At 36.2% G+C, this 24,220-nt stretch overlaps 1 protein-coding gene across 1 annotated transcript; it reads left to right on the forward strand.

Moving 5' to 3' along the window:
• Positions 1 to 1,001: 1,001 nt before the first annotated feature.
• On the forward strand, positions 1,002 to 23,988 carry map4k6 (mitogen-activated protein kinase kinase kinase kinase 6). Its single transcript, XM_065287287.2, has 32 exons — positions 1,002 to 1,408; positions 3,307 to 3,364; positions 4,644 to 4,734; positions 4,823 to 4,887; positions 5,082 to 5,137; positions 6,293 to 6,340; positions 6,914 to 6,956; positions 7,048 to 7,120; positions 8,156 to 8,287; positions 9,307 to 9,369; positions 9,469 to 9,550; positions 9,659 to 9,769; positions 10,184 to 10,259; positions 12,529 to 12,587; positions 12,717 to 12,763; positions 14,145 to 14,183; positions 14,762 to 14,795; positions 14,880 to 15,189; positions 15,995 to 16,083; positions 17,805 to 17,846; positions 17,941 to 18,025; positions 18,292 to 18,371; positions 18,458 to 18,518; positions 18,716 to 18,839; positions 19,203 to 19,261; positions 19,340 to 19,443; positions 19,522 to 19,696; positions 20,001 to 20,069; positions 22,931 to 23,017; positions 23,106 to 23,176; positions 23,268 to 23,323; positions 23,442 to 23,988. Exons 1-32 carry the CDS (start codon positions 1,316 to 1,318, stop codon positions 23,527 to 23,529), a joined length of 2,670 nt encoding a protein of 889 aa, XP_065143359.1. The 5' UTR covers positions 1,002 to 1,315; the 3' UTR covers positions 23,530 to 23,988.
• The last annotated feature ends 232 nt before the right edge of the window (positions 23,989 to 24,220 follow it).

A 24,220-nucleotide genomic window follows, 5' to 3' on the forward strand; every position in this document is an offset into this window, starting at 1 on the left:
AAACTCTTGGATGTCTTTATGCCATGAACTTTACATTCTTTTCGAGGCATCAAGTGTTTATTCGATGTGATGAAGCATTGTCACCAATGTATCTGGATTAAACAGTTGTACTGTAGGTAAACTGCAGTTAAAATATGAGACCCTGTTTGTGAAATCCAGGCTAAAGTCTCATAACCTAATGATGAGACTAAGAACATCAAAGTTTGATTTTAATCATTGATTTCACATTGATATCAATCTTTGACATGACCTCAACTCAACTCAACATTTATTTATAGAGCACTTCAAAACAACCAAAGTGCTTAACACAGAATAAAATCAAAGGAGAATATAAAATACATAAGACAGAGTTAAACAAAAATATCGAAACTTACCTTACTCCGAAAATTATCAAGGTTAAATTGTCACAAAATTTTCTTTACATTATGCAGGATGATTTTATGTAAAACAGCAAATAAAAACTAGGTGCTTGAATGACACTGACATTACTGAAAAAAAGTCTATGCTGAATATTTTTTTATTTTGGGGTAACTGTTCCTTTAAGAATGATTGAATTGAAGAATAAAGAATGAAGAATTAATGTCCTCTTTACATTTATTTAGGAATTGTGCTCATAAAGAGCCATTTTGGTGTGACACCTATCAGGTGTTATGTGAATACCAATTTTAAATTTAGATTAAATAAAAAAAATGTGTGGCCTATTAGCCTGCAGGTGGCGTTCGTACACTAAACATTACAGCTCACTCTCTCACGCACGCACGAGTCTACTGTAGATCTGTTTGTGTAACTTATTGGACCCATGTCACTCACAACATAGCCTAATGAATTGCTAAATAAAAAATTATCTCTGTCAAAATTAGTCCGAGGATATAGCAACCCTGTCTATATTTTTTTTCTTCTAAAATAACAATTAATTGAGAATAATGAAGTACCATAGTCCAATTTGCACGTTTAGTTTTAATTTAAGCCTTTGAATTTGCTATCCGAACCGACAGACTCTGCAGGCAAACAGGATGCGTAGTACTGGCGTCACGTTGTCGCCGTTGCGTCCGCGTCTGCCACGAGCGTTGCGCGTCAGCTTCATACAAAAAAAAAACTTTTAAAAACGCATCTCGAGACTCCTGTGTTCCGCTCTGTCCCGCTTCTCCTTCAATCGAGATGCTGTTGAACGCAACAACACCCTTCCTGTGTGAACGCACGCCCTCATTCATGTGCGTATTGAAGCTGGCTGTCTAGTGCACTTGTCAGGCGGATGTTGAGGAAGTGGTGAGGGATATTGATTAAAGCGTGAGAAAAAGATCAATGCCGCGCTGCTATGGACGCGATCGGCGTGTCGAACGCGGATCCGCTCGATGACTATGAACTGATACATCGTATAGGAAGCGGGACTTACGGCGATGTGTTTAAGGTAAGATAACGGAGCGCGAATGTTTGTGCTTACGATGAAATGACCTGTTGACAGGAATGAATCTGATGTACGCAATGAAACATAAGAACAGTGCAAATCATTATGCAATATTAATGGTATCAGAGCATTCCGTTAGCAGGGCAAAGGTTATGGGTTCGAATCTCAGGGAACACACATATTGATATTATGTATTGCTTAAATGCACTGTACGTCTCTTTAAAGGCAGTTGCGTTATTGTGAGCATATGCAACTACAATGCATAAACGTAAAAATACAGGCATTTGACAATACGCAGTATCAACTGGTCTTCCACTTCCACTTTAACTTCAATTTTCACACCTCGTTGACTTTGATGTAACGCTCATGTGCCTGTGCCCTGTGATGACAGCTGAATGTTTGGCACCATAAAAAAACGTGCAGTCATGCATGCATCAGTTCACATGTGATATGCATGCAATTTCACATTTTACTGTAAAACTCCGTGCCTCATGCCACTGCGAATAAAAGCAAGTGCGCTTGCAGTGAACTAATAGTGGACTAATAATAAATAAATAAAGTTGAATAAGAATAACGTTTTATTCATTGCGTACGCAACAATGCATTGTACAGCATGTAGTGAAATGCTTGGTACAGCTCTGCACACAACACAATAAAATGATGCAGATTAGGAGTAAAATGAAAGTAAAAATGGGACACTGTCACATCTAGGCCAAAATCGAATGAGCATGATTTCAAGCATTGATTTTAATCTTCGACATGATCTTGAGTAAACATATCAACATTCATATTTTATATAAATCAACAAAATGTATGATGATGAAAAATCATAAAGTTGGAGAGAATTGTATAAATTCAAGCTTTTCATTGCTGCCTGTGCCACCTTCACAACCAAAAACATTAATGTGTAAACAGTTTTTGCATGAGGAACCAACAAAAAAGCCTGCTTTGCTTGCAAAATCTAATGTAGAGTGTTTAACAGTGACCTTGCGGTCTGCTGAGGCAGATTGCCCATTTTTGTGACCCTGCCTATAAGCAAATATATCTCATTGGCCGTGATAACAGAGATAGACATTATACAGGATGTGATATGGTACGGCAGGAAAGAAAACAGGAAATGAGCACTGCCACTTTTTTCATCTCTACTTCACCTTTCCAGTGTCTGTTGATTCACTATTGGCTGCCGGTTACCATGGTTACAAGCAGACACCTTTAGTTGCCTGGATAGCAAACTAGTCCACACCGAATGTAACATTTTAATTAAATCAGAATCAACCTGTTATTATTACAGTTTACTTCTTATCAACCCTATATTGATATGTGTTGGTGTGCATCATAAAATTCAACGAATGTGGATGAGACAAACACTTTTCCGTCATTGTCATACACTATCAGAAAAAAGGTACAAGAAAGTACAAAAGATGCACCTTTTTATACACTTTTGTACCTAAAATGTACATACTGGTACCTTAAAGGGACATATCTGCAACAAAATGAAACATATTAGGACTTTTTAAGGTAACGTCCCAGTGACGATTTTATTTTACCTTTTTTCTAAGAGTGTATTATAAATGGTCTTTTAAAAATTTAACAGAAGCACAGTCAAACTTCAGAGATGTGTGGAATCTTTTTGTTAATGTACCCTGAATGTATTTAGCCTTTTACATTGAATTTACGATACACTATAATCACGAAACAATTAGGAATTAAGCATTTGAAAGTGAAAGTGAGGCAATGAAAGTACTCACTGTTGTAGGATTCAAGCTGTCTTACAGCAGAAGTTGGAGTTGAAGTGAAATGTTGTCATCTGATGCAAAAACAAGTTGTTACAAACTTTGATGTCCACATACATTGCTGTAATCTATTACAGTGTAAAACTTCCCACTTTTTTGTCTCAATAGGCACGTAGCATTAAAACTTCAGTCATTGCAGCTATCAAAGTTGTCAAACTGGACCCTGGTAAGTCATAAAAAACATTGTTTTAAATTTTTAGCAAGATTTTAGTAGATATGTGTAATATTGTCAGCTAAAATTGGGTTTTACAGATGCAGAGTGGCCAAGTGTCGATATTTCACATATAATGGCACATATAAACACATTTTATTATAAGATGTCAATATATTGATGAAATTAATATTTACATTTTATATATTGTGTTGTCAAAACATATAAGTCAGTCAATCCTATAGATTTATGTGAATCAGTAGTTATCTGCTAATGCTGATAGTCACTGATAACCTTATTAACGTGTTGTTAAGATTTTATAACTCAGCATTAGAAAGGCCACTGGTTGTCAACTAGGATTGCACCGATAAATGACGAATACGTGCCCGATAACTATTCTGAACCACACAATATTATTCACAGCTATTTCATGAACTACGGCTTTTGATCAGTAAGTCCTTATCGATCTGAAATCACTGTTAGTTTGGTTCGTTTATAACATGCATTTGAAAAAGCAACACTCGTCAAACATAATCAATATACATATTCTTTAATAAAATGAAAATACCTGAAAAGATTTCAAGAACAGCAATATAAATATATCTAGGGATGCACCGATACTGGTATACCACATTTTCTAAAGTACTCGTACTCGTTAAAAGTCCCCCGATACCTGGAATCCATACCACGGTCTAAGAAATGTCTATGTTTGAGCGGCGTGTAAGGGGTTAATGCCTCTTGTGTTGTCCAAAGAGGCAGAGTTTACAACAAACTGGAAAACTAGTCATTTGTTTTTTTGTTAAATTATATGACTAAAGCTGTTACCTGTAAATTTAAATCATGTTTTTTTTATTTAGTACTCGGTATCGGCAAGTACTGAAATGCAAGTACTCGTACTCATATTCCAAAAAAGTGGTATCGGTGCATCCCTAAATATATCCTTAAGCCATTTCCTGGAGATGCATGTGTAACATAGACAGTAAAAGAAAGGTGTGTAAATGGTTCTGCATCTGCAGCGCATATTGAGTTTCTCCACAAGAGCGCCCCCTGGCTTTTGGATGTAGCGTTATTTGAACGTAATTCAATGAGAAGCATAGCAAACAACATCGGCCTATATATCGGTGCACCCCTATTGTCAACATCAAAGTCTATTTTAAAAGACCCAGTTTGTCACGTTGTATGCTTTTAAATATTTAATGCAGAATTATTTACTACAGCATTTGATCTTCATGCTGTCTTAATGGAAACAAGTGAAACCTATAGCATAAGACGTACGTCACTTTTGTTCTGTCAGGTGAAGATATTTCAAGCATTCAACTTGAGATAACCATGATGAAGGACTGCACTCACAAAAACATTGTCGGCTATTTCGGCAGCTACCTCAGGTTAGCTCATTTACATCTGTCAAGGAAACAAATAAAGAGGAAAAAACAGTTCTGTATACTAAAGTGAAACTAATATAATATTTAACAGAAATAACAAGTTATGGATCTGCATGGAGTTCTGTGGAGGAGGATCACTGCAGGACATTTACCACGGTACATATCTGTGATTATTAAAAACATCTGTGCTTGTTAATAATCTCAAAACCAACCCTTCCCATATGTTGTTTTCATATCCCTGCCCTGTGCCGTTTACTGTGTTTTTTTATAGGAAATTAATATTCCCTGTAAGAGGATTAATGTTTGTGTGCTATTTTGTTAGTCTAAATGAGGTCATTGTGTTTCTGCAGTCACTGGCCCTTTGAAAGAAAGACAGATAGCTTATGTATGCAGAGAGACACTTCAGGTGAGGACACATTCACTTACATCCTTACTTGTATTCATGGGCCAATAAAATTTTTATTTTTTTTTGTTTTATCCTGGATGAAGTTGTTGTCTACACCAGGGATGTGTTTTTTCTTTATAAATATGGATTTCCATATTTTCTGATCTAGGTGGGATGACTTGTCTAAATCAAGTAAATCCGATGATTATTTTTATTAGGGTGGGGTCGGAGGGTATGCGCACATTGTTTGAAGACGTGCACTTCGCCACTATCCAAAATGTATCCCTGACATTAGGTCTGTCACACCATAAAAAATGTGTTTATTATTAACCACCCAGACAAATTTGAATGATTGAATTAAGGTAATGAAACATAATAAGTTATCAAAATCTTGGAGAAAATAAACAAGATTCTCTGCTCTTAAATGCTGGGGGTGTCTCCGCTGTCAACACTGAAACCAAGCCCATACGTGGGACAGCTGCCGTCTCCAAAAAGTTTCAAACACCTTTGCAACCACATGTCTTTTAATTTGTATCATGTATTTTGTATTTCATGTCATTTCCTTTTTTCGATGTTAGGTGCTGTTTATGGTTCATGTTTTCGGGTAGAGACCTGGGACCTATAGTTTAACGGTCTAACTCCACAATTCAGTACTACCTAGTTTGCAGTCTTTGTAATGTGTTTCAGCAATACATTACAAACATTCATGATGTGTTTCAGGGCTCCAGACTGCCCCCAAATGGTGGCATTTTGCCCCTAAAATTTGAGAGTGTGCCACTAAATTTTACATCCAGTCGCACATGTGCAAACAGTAAATTTGACCTTTTTTTCCAAAAGTGCACAATAAAATGTGACACTGAATTTGAAACAGCACATTGTAATTTCTGCATCTATCATCAAGTATTTATTAGTAATAGAGTGGAAATTAGTAGAAATGTGAATATTTGGTTAGCATGTTGATTTACGGTGTGTGCCCCTAAATTTTCTGGTTGCGCCCCTAAAATTTTCAGTTGGGGGCCACTGTGCTCCTAGTGAAAAAAGTTAGTCTGGAGCCCTGTGTTTAGAAACAATTCACTGAAATGACTTTACACGGACTTTAAAGTTTACGCAATGGTAAAAAACAAATACGTTATCAGATCAATAGCACCTTATTCATTGTTTTTTGTTTGTTTACAGGGCCTGCATCATCTCCATCAGACGGGGAAAATGCATCGAGACATAAAAGTAATAAAGCATTAAATCAATGTGTATTTGATTGTTACATATTGTTAAACGTTACATATGTAAGGAATAATTGACGACGGGATATTTAATTATAAAAAAAATGATGCACACCCAAGGTGGTAAAAGGACCGTCGATTATTCCACTTTTACCACGGTTACCACAGACATTGCTCTGGTGGTTATTTTAACACTTTGGCTATTTTTAACACTTGGCTATGTATACTGTGTTAGGCTTGATTTGTGCACTTATGTATTGCTGTTCTTGTGTTGTTCTAAATGCTTCTATTGTTTATCTCATTTGCATCTGCTAAATGACTAAATGAATGAATGAATGAAGGGCAGGTGTGCTTTAATCGAAAAATAATGCATACTCGTTGAACATTTCTCAACCAATCAGATAAATGCATTTAACAGCCCCGAGGTGTGTGTACATATACTGTATGTATGTATTTATACAATAGTATATAATAGTAGCTATTTCACGAGTGAGCATTTTTATAGCACAATAGTGAGGTGACATTACAGGTTTAATAGCGTTTATGTTCTCATTGTGTCATTTTCGTTTGTCTACAGGGTGCCAACATTCTATTAACAGAGAGAGGAGATGTCAAACTAGGTCAGTCTGGGTTTACCCTGAACACAATTTACACACAGACATATAGTAACTAATACCCTTGAAATCTCATTTTGTCTTATCTTTGTCTCAGCGGATTTTGGAGTGGCGGCTGAGATCAACGCATCTGTTGCTAAGAGAAAGTCATTCATTGGGACTCCGTACTGGTGAGTCACTTTAAATTGATGTGAATGGGAGCTGTCACCTAAAAACACAGACAATCGTTTTTTCAGTATAGTTCTACATTCATATATGTGACGGACAGAAAAACATATAGAAACCCAAAAAATATGCCATTTAATAACGGATTTGAACAAATCCAGTGTCCCATATTTTGTTCGATGGAACACAATAGATTTTTTCTTTCTTCAATGCAGTAACAATACATGTGTGCCTTTTGGCTCATTTTACAAACAACAAATGAAGATTTCTTTCATTTATATATTGTTGTATATTCATTTTTATTCAAAACTGTTACTGTAGCTCGGTTGATAGAGCATTGTGTTAGCAATGCAAGATTGTGGGGCCGTAATATATGATACCTTACTGATATATAGCAATAATGTGATATGCAATTCAATGATGTAATCTCTTTGCTAAAACTTTGATTATATATAACCTTTTGAAGTTTTAAAATCATTAGTTATTGCAAACTAGTATCTGATAAAAAACATATTTACAAGAAAAAAACATGATTAGGGCTGTCAAAAGATTAATAAAACAAAATAAAGTTTGTGTTTGCATAATATATATGTGTGTGTGTGTACTGTGTTTGTATATTATGTTTATATAAGTACACACATACATGTATTAATTTAAGAAAAATTTTATTTGGATATTTTTTATTTATATTTATAATATAAAATGCATCAAAATATATATAAATATACATGTAAATGTTTCTTAAATACAAAATTAATGTGTGTGTATCATATATATATATATAAATAATTACACACATAAATTATGCAAAAAACTTTTATTTTGTATGTGATTAATTGCAATTAATCTTTTGACAGCTCTAATAGTGATATATACATGTGTATTATTTTCAATATAATGTGCTGCCTATTGAACACCCAGGGAACACATGCACTGATTAAAATGTATGGCTGGAATGCACTGTAATTTGTTTTGAATAAAAGCTACTACCAAATCATTATCTAACCTAATATTACTTTATTGAATATGGCTTTTTTCAGGATGGCTCCTGAGGTGGCGGCAGTGGAAAGAAAAGGGGGCTATAACCAGCTGTGTGATATCTGGGCAGTTGGCATCACAGCCATCGAACTGGCAGAGCTGCAGCCACCAATGTTTGATCTCCATCCTATGAGGTGTGAAGGCATACAGTAAACACAGAGCCTGGCAGAAGTTCGGTTTTGGTAATGTTAATCTATAGTAGCTGGTAGACCGGCATAGCTACTGTATGTTATACCAAACCATTCTCATCAAATGCGTACAAATAGCACGCAGTGTGATATCATGTGATACATACGCCAAATTCCAATTTTGCGGGCATATGATATGCCAGCCCTTTCCGTTCACTTATATGGCGCATCTATTCGTGTCGTTTTATTTATTTATTGGTTTCTTATTTGTTTTCTGTTTTTTAAACCATTGTTGCTTGGGTTTGGGGTTGACAAGGAAAGATGCGCCATTTAAAGCAACACTAAAGAGTTTTTGCTCTTTGCTCCCCCTACAGGTTAGAAGCGTAATTGTTCATTAGCACTGACGTAAATACTGCAGCATAGCTGGCGCTGATTGGATTGTAGGTCTGCCGTAAAGCAAGTTTTTGTAGTTTTCACTCGAACTACAGGACCCCGACCCGACGGTTGGAAACTTCTTTAGTGCGGTTTTGGTCGATAGAGGGCGGCAAAGTGAATGTGAACGTGACATTCACCCTGTTTTGAGTGGATGAACCACTGAAACTTTTTTGGAAATGTTATTTTAAGGTAAAAAAAACTCTTTGGTGTTGCTTTAAGTGAATGGGAAGGACTGGTGTATCATATGCATGCAAAATTGGAATTGGAGTACGTATTGCACGATAATCATACTGCGTATTATTTGATGAGAATGGGCTGGTTATACAACAGCAAAAATGTGGTTTAGCCAGCATGGGTTTTCAAGTATAGCTGGCTAAATGAGGAAGTCTTACTGTTTTTGGTGGTTAAAGTAAGATGACCAACGAAGATATCATCATCAGTGCTGGTCTGTTTTCACATTCATATAATAGTAATGAATAATAGGAAAACAATGTGTAAAATGCTCCAGCACTAAAAATGATTTAAAGGTACGGAGATTGTTACGTTATCTCTCAGCTTTGCAGAAGTATCAAGTTTTTTTTTTCTTTTAGAGCTTTGATGCTGATGACCAAGAGCAGCTTTCAGCCTCCCAAACTTAAGGAAAAAAACAAGTGGTTAGTTTGATCAATTTTAGCCATTGATTTTCAAAGTTTTCACACATAATATTAAGTTTGCAAAATCAAAGGGAGTCAATTTTATTTTCCAAATACTAGGTCCACAGAATTCCACAATTTCATCAAAATGGCGCTAACAAAAAATCCTCGGAAAAGGCCAACAGCAGAGAAACTGTTACAGGTGCATGTCTAAAAAAGATCTTATTACCTTTGTGATAAATGGCTTTTATTTGATAAAAGGCTTCTCTATAATGGTTAAGATGGTGACCTCTGACCTCTGTCTTTTCAGCATGCTTATGTAACACAGCTTCTCACCCGCAACCTGGCTATAGAGCTGCTGGACACAGTCAATAATCCTGAGCTGCAGCAGACACTCACTATGGATGAGAGCGACCTGGAGGTACTGTACTGGCAAAATATTCATTTTAGTGGATTTAAAGGAACAGTTAAAGGAACATCCCCCTGTGACATCAGAGAGATGATATTTTGAACAATGTTTCAGCTTTAATTGCACTCAAAAGTGCATACATTGAGAGATGTGCCTTTTTTAAAAGGCAAACTTTGTTTTTTTTATAGATGCTTGTAATTTCTTTATTTTCCCCACCACTTTTATGCTGGTGCGAAAAATTTTCCGATCCGTGCCTCAAAAACCGTTTTGTTATCCGAGCCATAAGTTTTGTGATCCGTTTTACCACTATTGTTGACTGGACCCTATGATATTTAGTCTTGCTTAATTAGACTAAGTGGGAAATGACTTTTCCATATTTCTTGATATGTGGTTTTAAAGTATGTGCGTGTGTATTTGTGTTCACAGACATGTAGTGTTTTGCCTGATAAGATTCATTCTCTAGTGAAACATCCGGCCCAGAGAACTCTGTCTGAAGAGCAATGTGAGTTCAGTTTATACTCTTATACACAGCCGTGATGGGACTATAGGTTTTAGTGTGTTGTGATCCGTTGTTTCACATTTAACGAATGGCAATTTAGATTCATTTCATTTTTATACTACTTTCCCAACATATTCTGTTATCAACAGCAGTTTTATCCAGTGTCCTTCAGTGACACATTAAAGATGTCAAATCAATGTGTTTATTTATAAATTCTTTTAAAATGTCTTAATTTAGGTTTAGCATGACCCCTTTTATTAAAATTAACTGATGCTGAAATTTGTACATTGCAAAAAATGACTTTCTTACTTAGTATTTTTGTCCTAAGAAAATAAGTCTAGTGTTTTTACAAAAAATAAATACAATGTAAGTGAATTTGCGCTTAAAACAAGCAAAAAATGTGCCAGTGGGGTAAGAAAAAAATCACTTAATTCAAGAAAAATTCTAGAAAAATTTTCTTACACCTTTGGCAGATTTTTTTGCTTGTTTTAAGAACAACCTCACTTAAATTTCATATATTTTGTTAAAAACTAGACTATTTTCTTAGGTCATTTTGTTCATCAAGAGAATGTATCTTGATTTAAGGAGCACCTATTGTCCAATTCACGATTTTACATTTCCGTTAGTGCGTAAGTGTGCATTAGTACATGTCAACAAAATGCAAAAGGTACAAACCCCAAAGTAAACGATGATGCGAGTTATCGTCTCCAACCAGTGGCGGCTGGTGACTGCTCTTCCGAGGGGCGCAAATTCAAAATAAGTGTTCGGAGTGTCATCTGTGTTGCTCGTGTTTTCAAAATATGTGTTTGTTGCGTCATGTGAACCATGTACATCACGTTTTTTTTAAATACGTGCCTGCTGCACACGCGTCAAAACCGTTTATGATAAAAGAAACGCTCATGTTCACAAAATACACGCAAGACACTCGCAAGGCAAACGCGAACGTCTCGCAGAACACATATTTTGAAATTATGGACCACACACATGACGGGCTACATACATGTTGTGACGAACTTCGCATCGAACACCCTCGAAAAAAGAAGTCACCGGCCGCCACTGTCTCCAATGTGAATCTATTTTCTTGGACTACAACAAACACATGGATTGTAGGCAACAGTTTACTTCCTGGGATTGGTGATTTAGAGAAGAACGACATTATCATAATTCAGCCCGCTTCGGACTCACAGCTTGTAAGTTAACTCCTGTTAGCATTGCGTTATGAGTGAATCTTTCAAACATGGTAAGGAGCATCACATTTCCAGCTGACGTCAGAGGTATTCAGGCCAATCACAACGTACAAATAAGCTGGCCAATCAGGGACACAGCGCTTTTCAAATCCGTGCATTTCAGGAAGAGAGTGAAATCTGGAGCTATAAAAATGTACGGTATGTGGAAAACAATGTGTTTTTAACTATAAACCACATGAACACATTTTACCAATTACACAAAATAACATTGTTTTTTAGCAATGAAATAGGTTCTATTTAAGGATTTGATGATATTTGTACTGAAAATAAGACAAAAATACCAAGAAATTCATTTTTTTCTGTGTAACAATCCTATACAACATCAATGTAATGTACTTTAATGTAACACAACTGTAATCTCACGGGTAGTAAATGGTTAATCAGAATGTGACATTTGTGAGTGAAAAGCGATTGTTGTTGGTTGGTGGGATTACAGCACGGTCACAAGACGTGGTTAACTGGACAAGAGCAACTATTGTATTTGAGCGCCCACACTGGGCTCGACATGAAGCATTGTAATGTGCTTAGTAAACTGTTCAAGTAAAAAGTTTCTGTTTTACTTTATTTTACCATGTGTTACTGCTGCAGGATGCTCAAACTTTACACCAAGCATTTCAGTGTACAAATTATCACACAAATAACATTTGAAACTTGAATAACAGAATCGTGCCCCAAATATAAGGTTACATAGGTTGTAGTTTTAACAAGTCTATTTTGATAGATTTTAACAGTAACAAATTTTAGTCACCTGCCCCTTTAAAGGTCCTTTTCAGCCAGACAAATGAGTAATAAATGTGGAGAGCTGCCCACGCGTGATGCTAGAGATATGAAAGGATATATTGTGCGTGTGTCTTTAGTTTCATATACACGTTTGCGTGTTTGGGACATCACACACATAATACAAAGTAAACTTAAATGTACAGTTGAAAGAGGAAGTGAGATGCGGTTGAATTACAATGAATTTGCTTACAGTGAACACAAAGAATTTCGCGAGAGTTCCCATCTGTTGATTCTCTGTGTTTCAGTTGATCATGTGAAGTTCGGACCACCCATGAGAAAGCAAACAGATCCCTGTCCTGATCTGGTGAGTGAATGAATGTTTGAATGAAAGAAATTGCATTTTGTCACAAACCTAGGTGTTTAAGGGAGGTTAAGTAAGCCAAAAATTACAATTCCGTCTATATTTTTCACATAAAACTTTGTTTTTTATTAGGGGGCGTATGATGACTGGAGCTCCATTGGCGGGGACAAGGACTCTCCGTGGGTTATATTTTACTCTTTCTAGTCTGAAGCAATGGTGACAGTTGTAAATGTTGAGTCTGATTCGCTAAAATATATGCAGCACATCCAAAACACGTCTCTGATAGAAAAAAGTTAAAGGTCTGTGCCCCGTTGCATGAAAATCACCCCTAACTAAGTGTTTATGCTAAATATTTTAAGGTAGTTTATGTTAAAACACGGCAATAGAGAAGCGGTTTCTAAAGTTACAAAATTGTTGCAAATAACAGACTTTAAAGTCCCGCAAAGTAGTTATAACTTAAAGCACCTGGATTGATTAACAATCAAACCTCCTAATTAAATGGCGGACGCAGATTTTGGATGCTTCCATCGTTTTTTCAGCTAAGCGCTTTAGTGCTATGATACTTCTGCTTTGTCTATAGCCCTTTTCACACAGACATTCCAGAAAATACACGGAAAATGCATCCTGGATTTTTCCGGGATCGTTTGATTTTTGTTCATTCACACTGCCAATGATTTGCCGGCATCTGCAAGGTCCCGGAAAGACACTTGACCTGTGGAAGGTCCTGCACTATCTTCTACGCAGCGTCTTAAGTTTGCATATTATTTATTATTTCTCTCTCCCAGAAACCAGTTGCGTGCATTTTTGTTTATGATAAGACTATAAAGGAGCACTTGGAACGCCATTTTATGCTGGTGAATGATATCTGCTTCAGTCCAGTTTGCTGACATTTCTTGTCGTGAATGTTGTAAATCCCTCATTTTAAAGAGTTGAACCAACTTCATGTTGCCATGACACGCGTGTCCTCACTGCGGCACGCGCGGCATTGTTTAAGCGTCTCATTTATCATTTCCTAATAACTGCTTCAATCTAGTTTGCAACATTTCTAGTCGTGAATGTTGATATGTTTGTAAATCTCTCATTTTAAAGAGCTGAACCATAACTTTTGTTGTGATTTTTTTTAAATCATGCACCCCGCCTTTAAGGGCTTTTATGCAACTGGGCACTGATTGGCTGTCTGGCATCCTCCAATCACAGAGCTTATGTCACAATACTATGCAGTGTGTACTTCTAAATTAGATTACATAGAAATGCAAGGCATAAATATACACTGCAGAAAATGATTTTCAAGAAAAAAAAATAGTTTTCAGTAAAAAATTATAAAAATTCTTAAATTAAGATGCTTTTTCTTGATGAGCAAAACGACTCAATAAAATAAGTCTAGTTTTTAGACCAAAAATATTAAATATAAGTGATTTTTGCATAAAACAAGCAAAAAAATTCTGCCAAAGGGGTGAGCAAATTTTTCTTGCATTTTCCTGAATTTAGTGTTTAAGAAAAATTTTCAAGATTTTATCTTTCTCAAATGCCAGTTTTTAAGTTTGTGTGTTATTTTTGCAGGAGTCTGCTGGAATGTGTAGAAGAAGCTTTGATGGAAAGGTGATATAACTTTAATAACATATTTTTTTAATGAAGGCACAGTGGAAACTCTTTAAATAAGATCAAATTAATTTATAACAAAAGTACAAGTATTTATTGTAATGTGTGACATTATTGTAGCTCAGTTGATCTCAAAGTTTTTGGTATTCCCCCTTGTGTAGGATGCATCCCTTCACAGCCCCACCCAAAGAAAATTCATGACATAAAACAATCTCCAACTTAGAATTTGAATTAAACAAAACAAAACATTATAGTATATAATGTAGTGCTGTTGATTGATAGCTATATTTGTCAGAGGTTACACAGAATTTATGATAAATTAATGTTTTTTATAAAATGGGATGTCCCTGGTACCATCTTGAGCCCCCCAAGGGAGGCCCACACCCAGTTTGAGAACACCTGCTGTTGCTGTTCTGTAAAGTGTTACAATATCTCCCTTTGGAGTAGACTTTGATCTTTGTTACTTTGCAGACCTTTTAAATGTTTAAACAGCTACATACTAAAAAAGTAAAAGCATAATTTATGCTCTTTCGATGGTTGGTGAAGTTATTTCTCACATTTTATTTCCTCTGTTGCAGGAGTTTGACCATAAAGAGAGGATCATCGAATGAGGTGAGAGACAATTAAACAAAAGGTTGGCGCGAAAAAGTTGTGTGTCTTATGGAATAACACAAATCCTGTGTTTTTAACCCCTAGCACTTACTGGATGAGGAGGATAAACATGGCACTGTGAAGAGGGTGGTCTCACAGTCAACAACCCACAGTCCCTCGAATCAAGAGAGAAAAGCTTCCACACCCTTTTCCAACTCCTCGCCTCTCATTGGCTCCACCCCTTTAAAAGACTCCACCCCGGACACTAATCCCGCCCTGCTCAGCGAATCAGCTTTGCTGATTGGTTCGACACTTTCCGACACGTCCCTTCTCACAAACTCTTCGATTTTAGCAGACTCCTCCTTTCTCAGTCATTCCACCAGTCTGGGGTCTCTCTGTTCAACGTCAGCTGAAGGTGAGATCAACATTACAGTCGCAAGACCCGCAACCACAAATAAACAATATATGCATCGGTTTTTAATCTTCATCTTAAAAGAGAATTTGTTTGTTTTTCTCTATGGACTTGCGGTACACATAGATATACATACATGCATATAGACGGTTTCATAGGACACACGTGTTCATTTGTTTATGTTGTTGCTGCTGAACCCGTCTATAAATCTACAGATGACCTCAATATAAGGCCTTTACATGACATCTGCATAACCCGAAAATGGCTTAAATCCCCCCGCCCCCAATTCCTTGTCTTGTAGTCAATGAATGCATTCATGCCGGGTTCAAACTATATAATGTCAGCCTGATTTTGCAAGGATATGATGTAGGGGTGAATCGTAAATCACAAGAGGTGTCGAGACGCAAGAACCGATAGTTTAATCTTGTGTAGTGTGTCACAGTGGCTGGAAATCGACGCTGCATCAATGAGAAAACTAGTTACATTTTAATCGAACCCTTCATGATTGGTTTTGTAAACAGTTGCTAGGTGTAATTATGGATTAATATATTTCTTCACAGTAGCTCTCGTTTCCAGAGGGCACTCGCTCGTTTTGCAATCTCGATGACATCACGCATGTTATTAAAGACGGTCAGGAAGCAATAGTCGGACGTGTTTCTGGACACATTGGAGTAAAAATGACATAATCTGACACAGTGACCATGATAACAGACAAAGTATCGTTTAGTCTGAGCCTGAACTGGATTTTATGTGTGAGTAATGCAGCAGCATTGAACAGGTTTAATATCAGAGAGCTCTGTCGCTTTAGATCCCGGAGGAAACCGAAATCATTTCCCCCCGCTTGAATGTCCCGTCTCACCAGAATGGAGCACCCTCAGGAGGAAAACAGAAGACTCGGTAAGTGGATAAATGGGGTGGGGGCTTATAACAAAACTAAGCCTATATTAACCCATTTGTTTGATTAATAGCGTAGGAGATTGTTTGGTGATGATGATTTGGAAAAAAATCTTCAATGCAACACCATAACATTAAAACTTTTGAAGGCCTTTTTAATATTGAAATATGTTTAAAGATACAATATCATGAAAATCTGAAGTGCCATTATTAGGTGCTTCTATCAACCTAGAAAATGTGTAAAGCTCAACCCAGTAACTTAGTTTTGGTAAACCATTCTCTGCAAGCATGAGAAAAAAGTTAATTGAAATTTGTCTCCTCTTGTGATGTCAGAAGGTGATAATACCGCCCCTTTTTCTGCATCATCCAACCGCGGCACTGCCATTCAGTGCAGAGATCAGCTCATTTGCATTTAAAACGACCCAATTGTGTGGCAATTTTAACATGCTATAATAAATTATGTATATATCAAAATTTAAAGGCGGAGTCCATGATGTTTGAAAGCCAATGTTGATATTTGAAATCACCTAAACAAACACGCCCCTACCCTAATAGAATCTGGACCTTCTGTTGATAGACCCGCCCCACACATACGCAACCCGGCATTTGATTTGATTTTATTGGCTATAAGTGTGTTTTGGTAGTCGGCCCGTCTCCTTTTCCAAACCGTTTTTCAAACATCGTGGACTCCGCCTTTAAGCTAGAACTTCACATTTGTACTCTGGGCACACCAAAGATTTATTTGACATCTTAAAAAAGTCTTGTGAAATGTCCCCTTTAATGTACATATGTGATTAAAATAATAATTCACCAGAACATAAACAATCTCCACCGTCGTGTCGTCTCAAACGTATATTCCTATCTTCAGCTGAACAAAAACAAATAGTTTTAAATTAAATGGTTAAGTTCCATAAATCATATACATCCACATTAAGGAAGTATTATGCCTATTTTTACAAGATTTAATATAAATCTCAGGTGTGCCAAGAATGTGTCTGTTTAGTTTAAGCTCAAAATATCCCACAGATCATTTGTTACACCATGTCCAAAACGCCCCTATTTGGGTGGGAGCAAAAACGCGACTGTACCTTTAAATGCAAATGAGCTAGTGCTCCCAACTACCTTACCAAAAGAGACAGTGAATGTTTTTAGTTAAAATAGATCTGATTCCTGTGAATACAGTTTAAGACAATAAAATCTCACTATGGAGATATGCAGACATCATACAACTCGCTAAGTGCTAATGCAGGACAGTCAGTTAGTGGCTGTGGGTGGGGCTTTATCAGTGTGACATCACATTAACAAGAGAATAAAAACAGCATGTCTAATGAGACTGCTTTGGTTTAATGGGAATAAATAAAGAAAGTGTGAGTGGATTTTTTTATTGTAGGGTTGTTGTGTTCACATTGCCAACACACATTTATTTCCAAAACTAACTACGAATACAAATGTGTATTTTGCATAATAGTTGCCCTTTTAAGGAATCCAAATTACTCTAGTCACTTAATATATGTCTTCTGAAGTGAAGCAATATGTTTGTGAGAGACACAAATATATTTGAGCTTATTTATGTTGTTTAATGTGTAATATTGTAAGTATACAAATCAGTGCGTAATAAATGCGGCACAATGTAATTAAGTTGAAATTGTTATTATAGCACAGAATGATCTCCTTCATTAACTGATCTCATTATTTTTTGTCTCTATTTTCATGATTCATTTCAGAAATCTGTTGTGCATGGACTTCCACCTACACCACAAGTTCATGTGAGTGCAGTTTACAGCCAGGTCAAGTCTTTCACTTCTGTTGTGTCGTTTTAATGCTTGCTTTATTGCATTGTTTTGATGTTTATCATTTAAGATGGGCGCCTGCTTTTCCAAAGTATTCAACGGCTGTCCTTTAAAGACTCAGTGTGCTGTTACATGGGTTCTCCCAAAGACCAGAGGTACAACTTTACCCTAACACTTTACCGATTTCATTTGGACACATTTTCGTCACAGTGTTCGATAAAACTTGATAAGCATACAGATCAAACGTATAAAACGATTGCACTTTAAGTTGCTTTGGATGAAAGTATTTGTCAAATGCATAAAATATTAACCCTAAAGCCATTGGTGATGGAAAAGGCACCAGCATTGGCACATACATACTTAATGTACATGCATTGCTTGTTTAAACTTCTTTCTAAGGTATAGCTATCTATTCCTACAGATCAATACCTTATGCTGGGTGCTGAGGAGGGTATATACACACTTAACCTTAATGAACTTCATGAGGACACCATGGAGAAGGTACCCCTATTACTTTATTGTCGATTTACATTTCTCACAGCATGTAACCGATGAGCAAATGCACACAATTTTTTTTTCTTTTACAGTTGCTTCCTCAAAGATGCAGTTGGTTGTATGTGATGAACAATGTCCTTATGAGCATCTCAGGTATGTTAAACCATCACCGATCATCACATGACCCAAAGCTATTCACTTCTGTTTCTGAATGGCCAAGTCCTGCCGTGTTAAATGGACAGTCCACCGAAAAATTTCCATAAACACAATCTAAAAATCCCATCCTAATTAATGTACCATCAAAAGTTGAGATCATTGGATCACTGAATCCTGATGTCTTCTGTCCACAGGAAAGTCATCGCAGTTGACATCTCACAGTCTGCCGACACTTTTCGAGTATCGCAGAAACATGCAGCGTCGACAGGGCCATCTCGCGATTAACGCCCATCGCTTGAGCACGAGAATCAACTCGAGGTTTGTAGCATTTTTCAGCGATTTATTTGCATTGACATTCATGCATTTGCCAGACACTTTTATCTACTTCAAGCTTTACATTGTTTATCAGTACATGCATTCCTTGGTTTGGACTCAAACCTATAAGCTTGTCGTTGCTAGCGCTGTGCTTTACCAGTTCAGCTACAGGGAACAAAACTGATGAAGTTAAATGATTTTTTACTACATGTTAGCTTGGCTAACACTTTCCAAGTACATTTCCGTTGCAGATACATAACATGTTGTTCTTGTGGTTACGTGGTAACCCAGAAAATAAAGGGCCGATACAAGTAGAGACATTAAATCAAAACATCTCATTGGCTGTAATTCTCTTCTTGTTTTCAGGAAGTATGCCATGTCAGTAAAGATCCCAGACACCAAAGGCTGCAGAAGATGCAGTGTGGGTGAGGACCATTGATGTTTTATAGCATCTTATAAATCTTTCTATGCACTCAGTGAACATCGGTTGGTTTTGCTTTTAGTGCGCAACCCGTACACCGACAGTGTGTTCCTGTGTGCTGCTGTACCCACCGGCCTGGTTCTTCTCATGTGGTATGAGCCTCTGCAGAAGTTCATGCAACTCAAGGTGAGAAACAAGAGATAAAAGCAATGGGAAATGTTAAAAATATCTGCACTTTTACATTTGCACTTTTCTGTTTCTCAGCACATTCCTCTTAGTTTGCCTGAGTCTCTGCCCGTCTTTGAGCTGCTTGTACATGAAACTGAAGAACTACCAGAGGTCTGTGTGGGGGTGAGGAGGACACCTGGCCAAAGAGACACCAATGGACAGATGCACTTTGACATCATCCACCTAGATGACACGCCATACAATCTGCCAGGTGTCATTTATACACATCATATGTGACCCTTTCTGTGAAAACACAGCTTAAGTCCATTTTAACATAATGTAAAGAATATTATGTGGAAAATAACCTTGATATCTTTAATATTGACTGAATTTAATGCTCCTTATATCTTTATTAGATTCAAAAGCCTTGATTTCATAGACATACTCAATAGACATAAGATGTTTCTGCTTTTGGTCATAAGCCATTTATATGCAAGGCCTTTGAACTGAACTACATGCTGATCAAACGGTCAACAGTGTTTTCTTGGACTAACCGGGGTTATTTGGTTTCACAGATGGAGAGTCTTTGGATGTCAAGCAAGTAATACAACTGGACAGGGACACTGTTCTCATCGCACTGGAGAGTAAGAAATCACTGATGTTTTTAAATGAATAATTCACAACATTTTGTATCCCAGACCCTTGTTGGCTCCAAAAACCATTATTTACCTTTTAGTGGACTCCACATATCTCATATGTGACCCTGGAACACAAAAACTTTGTACACTGCAAAACATTAATGTCTTACTTAGTATATAGTATAAATATCTAAAAAATCTTACATTGAGATACATGTACTTGATAAGAAAAGTGGCCTAAGATTTTAAGTCTTGTTTACTGAAATAAATTATGATATTTAAGAGGTTTATGCTTAAAACAAGTAAAAATATCTGCCAGTGGCGTAATTCCTTTTTAGGTATAACATTTAGGGACCTATTTTAACGATCTAAGCGCATTGTATAAAGCGCACAGCGCAATGTCTAAATGGGCGTGTGCGAATCCACTTTTGCTAATTTAACGACGGGAAAAATGATTTGTGCGCCGAGCGCATGGTCGAAAAGGGTTGGTCCTATTTTTTTTATGAGTAATGGGAGTATTTTGGGCGTAACGTGCAATAAACAAATGAGAGTCTCAGCTCTCATCCCCTTTAAAAGCCAGTTGCGCTGGCGCTATGTTTAATCCCTATTTAGATGACGGACTTTATAAACTGAAAAACTAAGCGGAGGAAGAAGATCCCCAGTTTAAGATTAATTTTAAATAATTGTGTTGCTTTTCACTTGTATTGAAATTGTATTTTTTTTATTAAAACCTTTAAAACCCGTTTTCTTTTAGACATGGAAGTAAAAAAGCAGGCTTTTAATTGTTTTAAATGTATGGCTATCCAATATAATCAAAAAATTATTTACAAGTATTTAAGAAAAGGTTTGTACTCTAAAAATATTTTATTTGTAACAAACAGGAGATAAAGAATTTACAAACGGCTCTTCGCACGTTTCAGCACTTGGACAGCTTCGTTTTTTTTTAAGCATTACTTAAAAATGTTTCTCATCTCACCATATCCACAGGTACAGAGTCATCATATACAATAAATCCGTGAGGAAGCATTTAAAAAAAACACATTTAAAAACAGATGCATTTGTTTAAAGCAAAGCATTTATTTACTTACCAGGCTGCAGGTGAAGCAGCTCTTTGTGCCTTCTAACGTCTCATAATTAGTGCTCATTTATGTCCAAGAGACTCAATAATAATCTTTTACATTCGATCCATTAATCTTTCCTATTTAAAAGCGTTTTTGTGCTGCTGTGCATTCATGTATGTGATAAGCAAACCCGCATTGTCGTCCCGTTTATAGGTGCACATTACTAATGCGCTCTTTAGATAACAAAAATAATATTGCACCATTGACTTTAGACTAGGTTTTTTTTGGTCAGTGGCGTAGTCTATTTTAGTTGCCTCAAAATAGCATCGCGCCAACAATGCGCCTGAACACACCTCGTTTTTAGATCAGAATGCCCATGGGCGCAAAAGGGGGCGCAAATGCATTTGCTTTTTAAACAACGTGGCGCTAAACGTGAAAATGATCATTGCACAGGGTGGAAACTAGCAAAAGACACTTGCGTCACGCATTACGCCGCATTGCGCCGGGTGTAAGAGCCCTAAAAGTCGAAAGGATGAGATAAAAGGTCAAAATTATGACTTTTAAAGGCATAATTATGAGATAAAAAGTCATAGTTATGAAATAAATAGTCCAAATGATGAGATAAAAAGTCATTACTTTAAAAGTCATAATTATGAAATTAAAAATCAGTTATGAGATAAAAACTCATAAGTTAAAAGTCATAATTATAAAACAAAAAACTAAAAATTATGACTTTTTAATCATGAGATAAAAAAGTCATAATTATGAGATAAAAACTCCAAATTATGACTTTAAAAAGTCATAATTACGGGATAAAAAGTCATAATTATGAGATTAAAAAGTCATAATAAAGACTTTAAAAGTCATAATTATGAAATAGAAGTCATAGTTATGAGATAAAAAATATGACTTTTTAAAAAGTCATAAATATGTGATAAAAACTCCAAGTTATGACTCAATTATGGGATAAAAAGTCATAATTATTAAATAAAAATCGAAATAGTGAGATAAAAAGACATAATTATGAGATTAAAACTACATATTATGACTTTTTAATTATGAGATAAAAATTCATAATTATGAGATAAAAAGTTATAATTATGACTTTAAAAATATAAGAAAAGAAAAAGTTTTTTTTATCTCATAATTATGACTTTTTATGACCTAATTTCGACTTGAAAATGTAAAAAATGTTTAACGTGATTTGTTAAGGTAAAGTAACATAGAATATTGTTAAGGTAATCAACATAAAATATATGTTGATTTAATATAAATTTTTTTAACAAACGCTTTTAGACTTCAAGGGGCTGTTTCCCGGACAACGTTTAGGTTAAGCCTGGACTAGGCTTTAGTTATATTAGGACAATTAAGTAGTTTTCACAAACATAACTTACAAAACAAACTAACTGGTGTGTATCTTGAGACAAAACAATAGCACTGATATTTGTTAAGATATGTTGGGTCAAGACGTTTTTAAATTAAGGCATATCAAACATGCATTTTAGCCTGGGACTAGGTTAAGCCCTGACCACGAAACCGCCTCTAAAAGTTATGTTTATATGTAAAGAGTATTTAGTTGGACAAAAGCCTTTGTTTGCAGAGCTTTTTTTACGATAATCAAAAAGCATATGGAAAAATCCCACTGATTTTTTTGTCAAGGGAACCCAAAATACAAAAATACATCATCCAAGCAGCTCTCTATAAAGCGCACACTAAATGACAGATGTAAACAAGCTAAAGAGCTTTAAATTTAACTATGGACATTTCTTTAACAATCAAATCTTTTAACACACCCTTCTGTTTCAGACACAGTCAAGGTTGTGAATCTGCAGGGATGTCCGAGCGATCAAAAAACCTCTGAACTGACTTTTGATTTTTCGATTCAGACTCTCGGTAAGTCTTGTTATATATCAAATGTTGCAGTGTCTTTTTAAAACAAGGCCTCTGGTGGACAAAAACAAGTAATTCATTTTTTATGTAGTTTGTCTACAGGACAGCGTTCTTGCGTTCTGGAAACATGGCCTGAAAGGACGGAGTCTGCAGACAAATGAGGTAAATCTAATGTATGGTCAATCTAAATGAGTTAAACCTAAATCCTTTATAATACAGAAGAGATGATGGGATATTATGTGGTTCGTCACAGGTTACCCAAGAGATCACAGACAGAAGTCGAGCTTTTCAGATTTTGGGAACAACCAGGTACCACAGTTTTAAAAACTATTATATAAAACATTTACTTTTATGCATCCAAAGCGATTTATTGTGCACTACAAGGTATACATTTTATCATATAATATTACTAAAACTGTTTATACAGGGATATAATATTGCAAAGTACCCCAACGGATGACCCATCTGCCATGAGCAATCTGTACATCCTCACCGGCCATGAAAGCAGCTACTGATGTGACTGAGACTCTGGGAATGATCATCCATAGCTGGAAACACTACAAAGGGGTCAATATTCCTCTATTGATCACTAAAAGGGGAAAGCCACCAGGCCCGATAAGCTCTGACACAGATGAAGATGATGGACTGGTGAACACACGGTGACCTGGAGACATATTGAGACAGATGTTGGAGCTCATTTGGTGGAAAGATCAGCTGTGTGCTGTGAAAGTGGCCTACGATTTGAGACACTATGTTCACTTATGGAGAAAGTGAAGCTGTTCTCTTCCTTATTTTGGGAAATCTTGAGTTAATTATTGACATGGTACTGTGAATTGGTTTGTACTGGCCAGTAAATGTTGACAGAGTTGATAATAAATCTAAAAAGAGAAGTGATGAGAATGTAAAGAGTTTGGATGTGGTTCTCACAAGAACACAAAATGAAAGTTAATATAAATAAATTAAATAAATGGAAATGTCAAGGACTATAATAAAGTATTTTTTTGTTGTTTCAACAGCTCTGTACCTTGTTGTAGTCTAGTTTTGTTAACAGAAAACACAGTGGCATGTGTTTGGACACTTAAGCCATGCAAAAAAGATGTTTGCACATCAAAAAGTCATATATAATCCTAACAACTAACAGTGCCTTACAAGATATATTTTTTTATCATTTTGTGTGTTACCTGGGTTCAAACCCATGACCTTGCA

The sequence above is a fragment of the Paramisgurnus dabryanus genome, chromosome 18 (genome assembly GCF_030506205.2).
Source record: "Paramisgurnus dabryanus chromosome 18, PD_genome_1.1, whole genome shotgun sequence".
NCBI classification, from domain to species: domain Eukaryota; kingdom Metazoa; phylum Chordata; class Actinopteri; order Cypriniformes; family Cobitidae; genus Paramisgurnus; species Paramisgurnus dabryanus.

Coding starts and splice junctions, on each gene's coding strand:
- map4k6 (XM_065287287.2), top strand. CDS start 1,316: ATGGACGCGATCGGCGTGTCGAACGCGGATCCGCTCGATGACTATGAA. Junction 1,409..3,306: donor CTTACGGCGATGTGTTTAAG/GTAAGATAACGG, acceptor TTGTCTCAATAG/GCACGTAGCATTAAAACTTC. Junction 14,796..14,879: donor AGAGAGGATCATCGAATGAG/GTGAGAGACAAT, acceptor TTTAACCCCTAG/CACTTACTGGATGAGGAGGA.